Source organism: Alligator sinensis, unplaced genomic scaffold (genome assembly GCF_000455745.1).
Source record: "Alligator sinensis unplaced genomic scaffold, ASM45574v1 scaffold632_1, whole genome shotgun sequence".
In the NCBI taxonomy this organism is placed as follows: Eukaryota; Metazoa; Chordata; order Crocodylia; family Alligatoridae; genus Alligator; species Alligator sinensis.
Window position 1 is genome coordinate 1,166,320 of NW_005842408.1, and position 14,915 is coordinate 1,181,234.

Here is a 14,915-nt window from a genome sequence, read left to right on the forward strand (position 1 = left end):
AAGTTAAATTTGTCCTCGTCTGAGTTTTGTTATTTGCATCTGAACTAGACATTTCTAGATTCTATTACTGATCAAAAAATCATTGGCGTTTTAGGCGGCATTGAGATTTGAGAATGAAACTTCTTTCTGACCTTGAGGCAGGGGAGTTGTCTCGGTAACCACAGTTGATTTTCTGAAGAAGAAATATATTGCACCAAATTCTGTAATAAACGCTGAAGTAGTATTTAGACTGTAATTTACCATATAGTGTCTTCAGTCTTGCTGTTTCTTATTTTTTATTGAGGTTTTGTAGACTATAGCAGCCGTGACCAATACTACGTGAATGTTCAGTAAAAGTTTAAACAGATTACTTTTTATTAGCCATTTTTCTCCTAGTGCTTAGCAGGAATAAGTACAATTGCAAGAATTATGCTTTTAGCCTCTCTTCAGATTTAACATGTAAATTGGTACATGTCTAGAAATTTTTTTTTTGTTGAGTCATAAAAGAAGATTACAATAAAAATCTTCCGTATGCAAGTTAAATCCGACATTTAATTTGCATATGGAAATGCCTGTATTAAAGCTAAACCAGCCTTCCCTGATATTAAACTTCAAGTGGATTTATTATACATTGCCTCATGATTAGAACAGAGGGGACCGGGAATAAAGGGCTTATTCCAAGCATACATGACAATTTCCTTTACCTTTGAAGAGACAGGAGCACAGCATAAGGATACCAGGTTTTTTGTGTTATATGGACTCCACAGAACATTTTTTCCCTCTTTTTATTTAGGTCAATGGCACAGATGCAGATTATGAATATGAAGAAATCACGCTTGAAAGGGTAAATATGCTTCCATAAACTTTGTTCAGCAAGAGGTTTCATACTGTGATTATATATAGCTGAGACTGATATTACAATCATAAGGGTAATATTTCAATATATATATATATATATATATTAGCCTTGTGATTATAATATCAGTTCCTGTTAAACAGTTACACAAGAAATTGCTTTATTGTTCTTAGTTCGTTACTAGCTGCATCATTTATCATTTATTTTATTATAGTTTGTTTTTGAAATTCCTGGGGCCAGCTGAGCACTGTGGAGAATTCAGGTACATAACAAACATCCAGAAACCTCAGACATAAAAAGGGCACTACAGTTGCCATGCTCATTGCTCTGATGGATCCCTACATGTTGGTGTTAGAGCAAATGTATGCAGATATCCGTTTTTTCTATTAGAGCAATGTGTATGCAGCTTTCATGCTCGGGGTTCCTAGATTTTTGTTACCCTGCGAGCTTTCTTCAACTAGAAAAAAAGTTTGCTTGTCTTCCTTATAAATCCCAGTTTTCTTCCATAAATCAGCATTTTACTTAATGCCATAGCATTAGCAGAGGAGACTGCTGTCTGTTTGTGAATGATGCAGTAAGTCCAGGCTGATCCCTAGGTAGCGGCAGTGCTGTGCACTCTTTGCTGACTGGGAGGCTCACAGTGTTGAACTGGTGAATCCAGTTGTTAATGAAGTGCTGGTGTTCATGGAGCTGGAGTACGTGTGCATGCAGTGCCTCACGAGCTCCACATGCTGTGTGTGTAAAGATCCTCGTCAGTGGTCAGCTCTGGGGCAAGACGGTGCTGTCTGTTGCTCTCATTGGTTAGCTGTTGTAAACAAGGACACTGGTGCAGTCGGACTTGTTCCTGCGCTAATAAACCAAGTTGGATTCTACAGTATGGCAGGAACTCTTTTCCAAAAATAACTTTTTTTTTCTCTCTCTCTCACCTCCCCTAGGGAAATTCAGGGCTTGGCTTCAGCATTGCAGGCGGTACGGACAACCCGCACATTGGAGATGACTCAAGTATTTTCATTACAAAAATCATAGCTGGGGGTGCAGCTGCCCAGGATGGAAGATTACGGTATGTTAAATGTAAAAAAAACAAACAAACAAAAAAAAAACCCAGGCTGCTAAATTTTCATTCCCTTTTAATGGCAGTAAGCAAAACATTTTTAAAATTTCTATTTCTTTTAGTAGTGTAGAACTTAAAAACTGTACTGCACTATTAGTGAAGAATTTATTTTGTGTATAATATAAACCATGCATTTAAACCAAGTGCCTTGATATGTATATATTTTTAATTTTGAATTAAGTTCTCCAACTTTGAATTCAGTCTACTCAGTTGTGTTGTGTAAACATGCTTTGCCAATAGTTCTAGCTTCCTTAATGCAGAAGGATCGGTAACAGTATGTGGTAGCGGTGCACCGATAAAGATTTTTTGGGCTGATACCGATGGCAGATTATTAATGAGCCATATCAGCCAATATCAATCCGATTGCTGATGTGCATCCCGACAGCTTGGAGAGCAGCGTCCGACTGGTGAGTCTGTGGGGAAAAGCCATTAACGAGCCATCGAGACCCCTATGGTGAGGGAGGGAGTGGGGCGGGAGAAGGGGCAGGCTGTGCCCAGCTGTGCGGGAGGGCTGGGGGCTGACATGCAGGACAGAGTCACGAGTGGCTTGTCTGGGGGGGTAGGGTAGGGGCGGCTCCTGCTGCACCCCGGGGAAGGCACAGGGGGGCATATGACCTTTCATTTGTGCATGGGGAGAGGGTGGGCTGCCGCTGTGGGCTGGGGCCTGGAACGGTACTGCCTTCTTCCCAGTGCAGGGGCTGAGCTGGGGCTGCACTCGGGCCAGCGGCGCTGGGAGGGGGGCCTATCGGGTGGGCTGTGGCAACCCCAGCATTCGCCATAGCTACCCCCAAACTCCCCTTTCCAGCACTACCACCGCCTGCCTCATGCGCAGGCGCAGCCCCAGCCCAGCCCTTTTGCTGGGAAGCGCCTTCCGCCCCCCCGGCCCCAGCTCGCAGTGGCAGCCTGCCCTTGCCCTGTGCCTCCCCCAGGATGCACCAGCAGTGAGAGCCCCTCCCTCTCCCATGCCCCCGGATGAGCCACTCGCGGTTCTGTCACTTGCCCCAGCCCCAAGCCCGACTCCCTCACTGTGGGGGCCTCGATCTGCCCCCCTCCTGCCCCTTTTCCCCCACAGACTTACCAGCCAGACGCTGCTCTCCAAGCTGTGTGGCTGCACACGTTCACGCAGCATTTATTGTCAACGTTAGCAGCTACATCAGCCAAAAAAAGCCGATTGCCAATAATGTTACTTTGCTTTTATTAGTGCCAATATGATATGAACCAATATATTGGTGCACCTGTAGTATGCAGGCCCTTATTTAAAGTTTATCGCTGCTATCGGACAGGTTCTCAGCCCCGACCGGGTTTGACTGGGCATCCTCAAGGGCAGTGAACCAGCTGTCACTTACTTTTCCCTTCCCACCCCCGCAGCGTGCGGGGCTTACAGACAGAGGCAGTGCAGCAGATCTCCTGGCACGGGCCTTGAGCATCTCTGAGCTTTGGTTCTGTGGAGGAGGAAGTCACGCTTGTTGCTAACTCCAGTCCCTCGGCTGCACTGCACCTGAACTCAGGTTTTATTTCAGATGAAAGTATTCCTTGAAATAGCTGGCTGAACAAGGTACAGTGTGGGCAGATGGAGGACTGAAACCCATGCAGGATGATGGATAGCAAACATGTCAGGCCTGATGTTTTTAATTTTTTTTCGTGTACTAAGTACGTTGCTAGCAGAACTTGCTGGCAATCAGGCCAAGCACATCAATTGGGGTAGCATCAGCATCACATTAAATGGAGTGGAAGGCCAGCAGTTTTATAATCAGTTTGCTAGGAGTACGGCAGGATTTCATAGCAGAGCAGAGGTTACATTTGCAAAAGTAACAGGTTAAAACGAGCTGCATCTTGGCCTGTGCATCTCGTGTGGATGGTAATTCCATTACTGACGTTCGGTTTTTGTAAAAAAACAAAAACAATTTGTTTTACGTTCTGACTGCAATATTACAGAATATCACAGAATACCTAACATACTAATTAAAGCATTAAAATATTTATTAATCTAAAAGTTTTTCACAAGATGGGTTATTAGTTATAAACAAAATATTCTTCCATTTAAATGGTCTTTTCACTCTTAATTATCTTGCAGATTGCATTTCCAGTACGATTTGTTATTAAAGAATATATATGCTTCATATATTTTTCAAAAATACATTATGCATTGGACCTCCATTGTGTTAATTCATAGTGTCATCCAGTTCAGATGCTACTGGACCACCACTGCTGTGCTTAGTTCACTATATATAATACCTCTGTTAAATGCAAGACTTGTTGTTCTCAGGGTCAATGATTGTATACTACGAGTAAATGAAGTGGATGTTCGTGATGTGACGCACAGCAAAGCGGTTGAAGCTTTAAAGGAGGCAGGGTCCATTGTACGATTGTATGTCAAAAGAAGAAAGCCAGTTACAGAAAAAATAGTGGAGATAAAGCTTGTGAAAGGTCCCAAAGGTATGTGGAAGTATCAATCTGTTTTCTTCCAAAAAAGACAAAAGTGCCAAGAGGTTCTAGTCATTTTTTTTCCAAAATTAAGCAGTGGGCACAACAATGAAGGCTAGGTTCTTAATTGAACACTCAGGGTTGGCTCATATTCTCTGGTAGATGCCTAATTGCAGTCCTGTTCCATCCCAGGTCCCTGAAAATCAATAATTGCGCCTATTTTTGCAATATGCTGTTTGCTTTGCCCTAAGACGGTCACAAAAATTGCAGCAAGGAAGAGCAGGGCCCACTTACCTTCTATTTTAAGTTTTTCCGGGACTTCAGCAGGGTGATACAGAATCACCCTGAGACACCTTATTGCTGTGGTACAGTGTCCCCCTCATGGTTTAGCAGCAGCAGACAGTAATACAAAAGACAGGTATATTTTAAATACAATTAGTACATACCTTGCTTCATTAAAGTTAAATTATTACCTTAATAATATAGTAACTTTCAAGAGGAATATATCACTCATAGTACTGGACTAAACTTTTCATATGAAATCTATTTAGAGAGACTCTTCTGCTTTGTTTCAATATTTGGAGATTTTAAAAGATACTAAAAAAGTTCTTTAAAGTGGAAGAGGTGGGTTGAATTAAAAGTACTGTAGCTGAGCTATGCATATCTTTCAAAAATGGTTGCAACTTTTATATTGTGATTAACACACAATGTTAAAAGTTTTAAAGGTTTTCTGGAAAAAGAATTTTATTTTCAAGCAGGTCTTGGGTTCAGTATAGCTGGTGGCGTTGGAAACCAGCATATTCCTGGAGACAACAGCATCTACGTAACTAAAATTATTGAAGGAGGTGCCGCACATAAAGATGGCAAACTTCAGATTGGAGACAAGCTTCTAGCGGTAAGTAGAGTTTGCCCTTTCTCTTCTGCACCTGCATTTTATAAGTACATGTCAAGTAATGGTATAATATAGCTAGTGTCCAGCGGCCAGGAAATGGAGATGCATTACACACATCGTTAAAATTAACACAAACCTAATTTTTAATCAAGAACTGTACATTTTGTGCAAGTCACTTTAAATTGGCTGCAGATAACACGGCCAGCCTTTTATATTGTGCAAATGGCGCAAGCCACTTGCCAACTCCTATTAATTTCTATATGAAGGTGCTGCTTACAATGAATCAAGGGTGGCTACTAGTTTGTTTTGGAGCACCTGCCATGTGTGCTTCTCTGTTAGCACCTGATTGAGTCTGGCTGCATTGTCATTCAGGAGTCCTGGCAGAAGCAGTTAATCAACTCAGCAGCTGTCTGACAGCTACTTGCAGCACTTATCACCTCCTCTGGGCTGTAGGTGAAGCAGGGCCTGTTGCACAGTACAGTCCTAACTGCGCAGCTCTGTTGGGAATTGAGGGGCAAGGTTCTGCTGTCCCAGGGGTCTCTGAGTCTCAGGATCCTTGAGTGCTGTGCTGTAGGTTGAGCCCACTTAGGAAACCTATGTTGAAGACAGAAGGGCTGGGTTTGGCCTCCACTGGAGACCTTTGGCAAAAGCCATTGCATCTGAAGCTCCCCAAGGCAGCAGGACCTTTCCCGATGCCAGCAGCTAGACTGTGATTGCCAGAATTGCTGGCTACTTGGCATGTTGGCCAGTTTCCTGGTTGCCAGATAGGCCTACCAGGCTTGTCTTTGACTGCATTCAAGTAATAAATTCCTCACACTTAAAATGTGTGCATTCAGTAATTTTCTGAATTTGCAAGCTGGCTGTAAGATTTCACTTAAATCCTGTGCATGTCCTGTAGGAGTCCTTGTGCTTCATCACTGGGGTCTCTTATTAGGTTTTTGGGGACACAGGGTGGTTCTGACATTTTAACACAAGCTTTGGTAAGACTAAGTTGCTGCTGACCTAAAAATGCCTACATGCATATCAGTAGCTAGGGAATGACTGGCCTGGAGACTTAGGCACATCTAACTTGATTTTCAGAGCCCCTTGAAAATCCTTAGTGTTTTTTTTTTCCTTGAAGAAAATGCTTTATACTGTGACTTTGCAGGATAATGAAGAAAAATAGTTTTTATTTGCACCAGGTCTTACTAGTAACCCTGTAGTGTGGACAGCATGCTTTCATCATCTGGTAATGAAGCTAGGAATCAAGAGCTTTACATTCTAATCCTAGCTCTCATTGCCAGACTGTTGCACTCCAGCTCATACCATGTGGTGCCTTACTCCATAACAGCAATTATGGAGTAATTATTAGCATCTCTCTAACCAATACTAGAGAAAATCCTGCCCAGTACTGTTCTGAAAGGACTTGTGCAGAGTGGGATCAGTACAGTATGACTTCTCTCAAGTCTGTGTGCTGAATTAGTTTTGCAGGGATCTGCACCCCATTTTAAAGCTTAGTTCTTCTACCTTGTGTTATGGAAACTTCCCGAACAAAATCAGTGCCCCTTCCAGCATGCACCAGATCATCAGCTAGCCTTTTGTGGCACGCTGTACTGCTTGAATCACAGGAGCAGGTTTCACTGAGGGAGCTTGTTGCTTAGATATGTGTAGTAATTTAGAGTGAAGATGTTAGCGTGGATATAATTCTCTTGACAAAGCACTGTGTAAAGATCTAATGATTATCGATCAGGGTGACAATGAATGGATGGTTGCTGGAGCTCAGAAGTTCAGTAATTTTACTTCATTAGTGTTACTGGCCAAGGCTACAGGTGCACCTAATTTTTTTTGCTTGTTTGCTTGTTTTTCCCCTGTATCCTCTCTGTGGTCGTGCTGTGGAAACGTTTAGACCTTTGTTTTGTACCAGTAATTCCACTCATGTATAGGGACTTGCATACCGTACATTTTTGCATCCTTCTTATTTTGTGTGTTGGCATGTGGCTCTGTTTAGATGTGTGAAAAATCTGCAGTTATTTTTAGAGGGTAATGAGTATAGTATGAACAGGAAAAGTACTTAAGTGAGGGGAAGATCTAGTATTAGCACATTTTGGCAAAATACTCATTATATATTTTCATAAATATAAAGAAATTGCTGTCCTTCCAAAGGTGTCTAGCACAGTATTCGGTAAATTTTATCTTAAGAAAACTCCTTCTTTGTTTAACTTTGCGTTTAATGTGATTTGTTGTTCAGGCTGCTGGACTGGAGTCAACCTTCTGAGTCCTAAAACCCAGTTTGCTGCTATGGCTAGCAACCATCTGAGAGCTCTTTCATAAACTGATCGGGCTCCATCTTGAAGACAAGTTAAATTTCCCACCCTTACTGCTTCTGCTGGTTTATTGCTCCAGAACCTCTTTGCTCAGTTAGTCAGGAGCCCGCTTCTCATTTCCATCCTAAAGTTATTCTTGACCATTTCATGCCCATTTGTTTTTCTGTCAGTTGTTTCCCTTAGCAACAATACTTCTTTTCCTGCCCTAGACTTTACCTCCCCAGTGTGTTTCCAGGCAGCAGAGGTGGGCAGTGGGGTCTCACAGGGTTCGTTCCTTGGGCCAGTATTACTTAATATCTTCATCAGTGATTTGGACAAGGGTGTGTTGAGCACCCTCTCCAAGTTTGCAGATGATACCAAGTTATGGGGCAAAGTTAATACACCAGCGGGCAGGGAGCAGTTGCAGGCCGACCTGGACAGGTTAGATCAATGGGCAGAACATAATAGGATGCAATTCAACAAAGACAAATGTAAGGTACTCCACCTGGGGAGGAGGAATCCCCAGCACACCTGCAGGTTGGGGGATGGATGACCTCTACAGCAGCTCAGAGGCTGAGAGAGATCTTGGAGTCATGGTCCACTCCAAGATCAACATGAGCCGGCAGTGTAACGAGGCCATCAACAAAGCCAATCACACCCTGTCGTGCATTAGCAGAGGCATGACCAACAGATCAAGGGAGGTGCTGCTCCCCCTCTGTGCGGCACTAGTCAGGCTGCAGTTGGAGTACTGTGTCCGGTTTTGGGCACCGCACTTCAAGAGGGACACGGAGGATTTGGAAAGGGTTCAGAGGAAGGTCACCCGCATGATTAGAGGTCTCTGTAAAAGACCGTACGAGGAGAGGTTGAGAGATCTGGATCTCTTCAGCCTGTACAAAAGATGGCTGAGGGGTGACCTTAGGGCCGCCTATAAAATTTATCAGGGGAGGACAGCAGGGAATTGGGGATGCGCTGTTTACCAGAGCGCCTCAGGGGGGTAACTAGGAATAATGGGTGCAAACTAGTGGAGAGTAGATTTCAGTTAGACATTAGGAAGACATCTTTTACAATAAGGGTGGCCAGAGCCTGGAACGGGCTTCCAAAAGAGGTGGTGCTGTCACCTAGCTTGGAGGTCTTCAAGAGGAGGTTGACAGTCACCTGGCTGGGGTCGTCTGACCTCGGTCGTCTTTCCTGCCAGGGGCAGGGGGTCGGACACGATGATCCATTGTGGTCCCGTCCGACTCCACGATCTGTGAAGCTATGAATCTCGCCTAGCTTTTGTTTTGCTATACTGAACAAGCCAAGCTCTTTTTCTCTCCTCCCCCAGGATAGTTCTCCATTCCACTTGCATGCGAGTATCCCTGCTCTGCACCTTTTGAATTCATCTTTCTTCAGGCAAGTGGCTGGAAGTGTATGTAGTATTTCAGGTAAGGTCTCATCAGTGCCTTGTACAATGACATCAGTACTTGGTATCTTTACCTCTTCTGATGAATTCTAGGATTTTACTTATTTTTTCATGGGTGTATCCCATTAGTTGCTCAAAATCATCCTGTGCTTGAGCAATACCCCAGCTCTTTTCCCCCCACTTTTTTTTAGCTGATGAGCACTCAGTGTATAGTAGAAATCATGGAAATGAAGGGCTGGAAGGGACCTCGAAAGATCATCAAGTCTAACTCCCTGCTCTGGGCAGGAATACTGCTGAGATCAAATGATCCCAGCACAATGTCTGTCCAGTCTCCTCTTGAAGACTTCCAAGGTTGGGGACTGCATCCCCTCCTTGGGAAGTCTATTCCAGGTTTCGGTCACCCTTACCGTAAAGAAATTCTTCCTTGCATCCAACCTGAAACCATCCTCTGACAGTTTGTGGCCATTGCTCCTTGTCTCCTCCCCTGGGGTGCCCCAGTGAACAGTTTTTTCTCCCAGCTCCCGATATTCACCCCTTACATACTTCTAGACGGCCACCAAGTCCCCCCCCTTGTCTTCTCTTCCCCAGGCTGAAAGTCCCACATCCCTTAGTCTTTCCTCATAAGGTTTGTCCTCCAGGCCCTTCATCATTCTCGTGGCCCTTCTCTGGACCCTTTCAAGAGAAGGGCCACAAGAATGGTTACGGGCCTGGAGGACAAACCTTATGAGGAAAATTCCTTCAGTTCATGACTACACTTTCCGCTATTAAATTTCATCCTATTTCTATTACTCCAGTCCTCAAGGTCACCCAAAATTTTTGTCTGATACTTCGGTCCTCCTCCACATTGATGGTTCCTTCAAAGTCGGTGTTGTTAGCAGATTTCACCAGCACATTCTTAATATTGGTGTCAAGGTCACTCTTGCAACTATTAAACAGGATTAAATGAGACCAGTCTCAAGACCAACACTTGAGGGATTTAATTAATAACCTTTCAGCCAGATATTTCTCCTTTCAGCACTACCCATTGTCATTTTCCTTTATTCAGGCCTTACCTCCCTTATAATTCTTGCATTTATCCCCATTTCCTCCATCTCCTGTGGCACAGCACTGAATGTGTTTCCTTCCACCGGCATTTTATGCCAGGAGAAAAAGAGTTATAAAGGAGAGATCAAGATAGCCTGGTGTGATCTACCTTTGGTAAACCTATGTTTCCTTTGATCTAATTTTTCATCTATGTCCATATCTTTTCATTTTTCCTTTTTTAATTTTTTTCTTTTCCCTAAAACCTTGTGTGCTGCTGGTGTGGGATGATTAGGTCTGTTAGGTGTAGGCATCATTTCCCTCCTTCCCCCACCCCTTCTTAAATACAGGCACCACATTTGCTTTGGTATCACCATCTGATAGATTTTTTTTAAATCCTTGCTGCTGGGCCTGTGATGTATGTGGCAGTAGTTTCAGCTTTCTAGGTGGGAGACTATTCCTCCAGCCCTTTTGATTTGAGTGTATTCAATTCTTTTGGTTTTGCTTTCCACCTTAGATGTGGTACTTTCTAGCTCCCAATAGCTATCCTGCCTTCGTTCCCATGTTCAGCATGTACTGCCATTTATGAAAACTTCAGCACAATATTAACTTAATTTATGTAAGCCCCCAAAACTATTGCCAGTGTTATCCCATTATCACTGCATACCACTGCACATCCTTTTTTTCATCCGATTATATGGGTCAAGGATTATTAATGGTCTTTGCAGAGTCTGATTCAGCTTAATTTTTGCTGTTTTTGCTTCATCTTCATGCTTCCTACCTATAAGGCGTAGTTTTCTTTGGTGATTAGCCTTTTCATGTACACCCATCTTATTGTTAACATTCTTTTAGGGGTGGTTTTTCAGCTACTTTGGTCCGAAGGTCTTTCCTCTTTCCAGCTTCCAGATAGTTGTGTGAATCTGGACTGCAGAAGTGAAGAGTAGTATTTCAAGTACTACATACAGTCCATGCATAGAATCATAGAATCAGAAAATGAGGGTTGGAAGGGACCTCAGGAGGTCACATCTAGTCCAACCTCCTGCTCAAAGCAAGGCCAGTCCCCACTAGATCATGCCAGCCAAAGCTTTGTCTAGCCAGGTCTTAAAAATCTCCAAGGATGGAGACTCCACGACCTCTCTGGGTAACCTGTTCCAGTGTTTTACTACCCTCTTTAAGTTCTTTCTAATATCCAACCTCACCTTCCCTTGCTGTAGCTTGAGCCCATTGCTCCTTCTGTCATCTGCCCCCACTGAGACCAGTCCAGCTCCATCCTCTTTGGAGCCGCCCTACAGGGAATTGAAGGCTGCTATCAAATCCCCTTCGGTCTTCTCTTTTGCAGGCTAAATACACCCAGTTCCCTCAGCCTCTTCACACAAGTCATATGTCCCAGCCCCCAAACCATTTTTGTTGCCCTCCACTAGACTCTCTCCAACGTGTCCACATCCTTTCTGCAGTGGGGGCCCACAGCTGGACACAGGACTCCAGATGTGGCCTCCCCAGTGCTGAATAGCGGGGAAGAATCACTTCTCTTGATCTGCTGGCAACGCTCCTACCAATGCAGTCCAGGATGCCGGTAGCCTTCTTGGCACCAAGGGCACGCTGCTGGCTCCTATTCGGCTTCTTGCCCCCTGTCCCCCCAGGTCCTTTTCTGCAGAGCTGCTGCCCAGCCCGTCACCCCCAGCCTGCACCGGTGTGTGATTCAAGAATCTTTTTTTTTGGTTTTTTGCTGTTGTTTAAAGCTAGTTACCATCCTTGTTTCAAAGGACTAATATTTGCATAATTATAAAGGATGTTTTGAGTATAAAAGGGTTTTTTTTCATTTGAAAGTGATATACTGGGAGGATCTGTTGTTCCTGTATATATAATTCACCCGAATGCAGCAGTCTAATTGGAAAAAAATAATAAAAAACAGAGGCTTTTTAGTAGGTTTGTTAGGTGTCAGCTATTGTAGAGTTTATGGTTTCATAAAATTATTATCCTTTTATTTAGCGCGAAAGACTTCATGCAGTAATACCTTATCCATTAGAAAATCGATCAGCCTTCTTTTTTTTTTCCTTTTGTTTTTGCTTGGACTATGTGGGCAGTGTTATCATAGTGGACATATTCAAAATAAATCTATATTTTAACATAAATTGAGTGGGGAAATATTCATGTATTTGATAAAATAAGCCAAAATGCTAATAAAATGTGTCACGTTGTGCTGACATACTCTGGTCAGGTTCATTTAATTTATTTCTAATTCTCGTCTCTAAAATGAAGAACAATTTCCAAATCTTGAAAAAATACAGCTTTTTATTGGCCTGCATATTATGTCATATGGTCAGACATACATTATACAATTACAGTTCAAAATCAACAAGAGTGAGGTAGGTCAGCTGCATGGAATATAATTTTGCTCTGTCTTTGTTAAAAGACGACTTGAGTCAGGTGGTTGACTGTCATTCGCTTGTGTGGTTACTTGAGACACAATTTGCTATCTAGGAAATACGAGATTGAATGTCTTTAGGACGAGGTGTCCAAAATACGGCCCATGGAGCTCTCTCACCTGACCCACACCACTGCCTGTGGTCCTGGACCGGTGCACCGCATGCAACATGTACAGGCCAGTCTTGGGCACATGCAGCAAGTGGTGAACACTCTGGGCCAACCCCACAGACCGGTCCCGCATGCTGGAGCCAGGATGCAGGGCTGGTCTGCGTGGGTGTCGCATGCAGTGTGTGCTCCAGACTGGCCCCATGCCCTGTGTGTAGCATGCGCCCTGGACGAGCACCACACACCACACACTGGGGCCAGGGCCAGTGCACACCACATAGCAGCCTGTGGGCCCAGAGCCAGCTTGGTGTGCTGCAAGCATTGTGTAGGGCCAGTCTGGGGTATGTGCTGCACGTTGGCTCCAGCATATGGGATTAGTCTTTGGGCCCAATCCAGCCCGCAGGCCAGCCTCATGCCTCTTGTCCAGCCTGCAGGGCCGAGTGAGTTTGACATCCCTGCATTAAGATACTTCCGCATACCTTTGCAGTTACAGGCGAGAGACCAAATTAAAACGAGAGCAAAGCAGATGCCTTCTGTAGAAGGTGTGGTCCTGGTACAGCTCACCGCGGTGCAGTGCAGTGCAGAGGCCTCCATAGTAGTAGTCTGAGTGGTGTTCACTGTTTATGTGGAGATCAGCTGTAGTTGGAAGGACCCGTTTGTCCTGCAGCTCTTCCCAGTCCAACCCTCCACGGTGTCTCCTGGAAGCAGACGTGCACTGGGCAGACGGAGCTGTCTCACGTGCCTGTTTCATGGAAGAGCGGGGGGTCGGCTGTGCTGGGTGCTGCCAGGCTGCGGCGGTGGCAGCGTCCCCCCGATTGAGAGCTGCTTCGGCAAGTTGCGGCAGCACAGCAGTGGTTCTCAACAGGGGGATGCCAAATCTTAAAAAAAAAAAAAAAGGTTGTGGATGGGTGCCCTGATTCCAGAAGGGTTGAGCCCCATGGAGTTAGCAGTAGTTACCCTCAAATTAGGTCACACATTTAGCACTTAATGTTCAGGATTAGGCAGACAGTTTCCCCATAGACACATTAGTACAGTATTGTCTAATCTGGAAGTTTTACACCTTCCTTCCAGGCATCTTCTGTTTGGTCCTGTCAGAGGCAAGGTGCTGAATGCAAAGGACTGTGGCTGGTTGTTTTGTTGTTGCTCATGTAAGCAAAGAATGAAAAGGCAGTGGGTTGGACAGGTATATCTGAAGACACGCTGTGACTGGCAGAGTCTTTTAATGCTAATCAAAATGTATGAGCCTGAAACATCTCAGTCCAGTTTGCAGATTTTAAATTGTGACATTGTGCTATTGAAGCTAGATAGCTTTAGTTTTTCCTTGTGAAGTGAGGGAATTTGTTCCATCAAGGCTTTGAAAAAAGAAACATGTATTCCCACAGTGTTGTGGCTAAATAATCTCTTTTCCAATTGAAATTGTGCTTTAAAGATCCACCACATTTATTGGCATCCTTAAAACAAAGATCTAAAAATATTTATGCCAGAGGCAAGGATTCCTTCAGGTGATATCTTTTATTGGACCAACTATGCAGTTGGGATAGAGTTAGACAGACTTTCAAATGCAAGACACTCTTCCTCAGGTCTGAGCAGGAGGATCCAGGCCCAGCATAGTAAGAGCAGCAGCGGGAGGTGGTGAGAGATTCCCGGGGGCAGCAGACGCACAACGGTGTTGTGATCAGACCTGAGGGAGAATGTCTTGCTTTTGAAAGCTTGTCTAACTCTGTCCCAGCTCCATAGTTGGTCCAGTAAAGGATCTCACCGTAAGAAACCCTTGCCTTTCACATAATTGCTGGACTGTCGTGGCTACAGCATCACTCTCACACAGCCTAAAAACAGCGAACATTCAAGTTCTTGTTCATGCAGAGCCTGTCAAGCCGTGTGCTACATCCGCACTGTTCGCAGTGGGCTAATTGACATAAAACATCTGTGTGGAGGCTTTTCGGTCAGTGCTGGTGACTGATGGAGATGAGCGTGAACCTGGATTGGGCTTCTCCTATCTAAATCATAATGAACGTGGACTGCTAGGTTGATTTGCCAGAAACCTAGAATAAGTGAACATTTGACAGCAGGACAAGGTTAGAAACAGCTGGCTCATGAATTTTACTTTTAGTCTTAACACTGGTCAGTAGGGCTGTGTGAAGCTTTGGGTGCTGATTCGATTTGGAGGAGATTCTGCCCAGTTCTGCAACTGAATCTCCAGATCTGAATCGAGCCAGGAGACCAGTTAAAAGGTCCGAATCAATTCAGAGCTCTCTGAATCAATTCGGGAAAGATTCAGAGAGCTTTGGAGATTCGGGGAGTCCCCGCTCGCTGCCGCAGGGAGGTGGACATGGACTCGGAGCTGGTAAGTAGGGGGCAGGGGAGGGGACCCTGGGGGGACCCCTGCCAGGCCTCAGCCCCCACCTGTCCCAGCTCTT

At 44.5% G+C, this 14,915-nt stretch overlaps 1 protein-coding gene across 15 annotated transcripts in view; it reads left to right on the plus strand.

The window, feature by feature from the left end:
• The window catches only part of DLG1 (discs large MAGUK scaffold protein 1), a 272,859-nt gene that overhangs the window by 168,562 nt on the left and 89,382 nt on the right, over positions 1-14,915 (plus strand). For 8 of the 15 annotated variants that reach the window (XM_014522896.2, XM_025211513.1, XM_006029987.3 and 5 more), the window contains 4 exons: positions 773-823; positions 1,771-1,895; positions 4,213-4,382; positions 5,126-5,265. In XM_014522896.2, coding sequence (XP_014378382.1) covers positions 773-823; positions 1,771-1,895; positions 4,213-4,382; positions 5,126-5,265 — 486 coding nt within the window. The remainder of the gene's footprint in view (positions 1-772; positions 824-1,770; positions 1,896-4,212; positions 4,383-5,125; positions 5,266-14,915) is intronic. The other 7 variants (XM_014522895.2, XM_014522898.2, XM_025211517.1 and 4 more) reach the window with 1 other exon arrangement.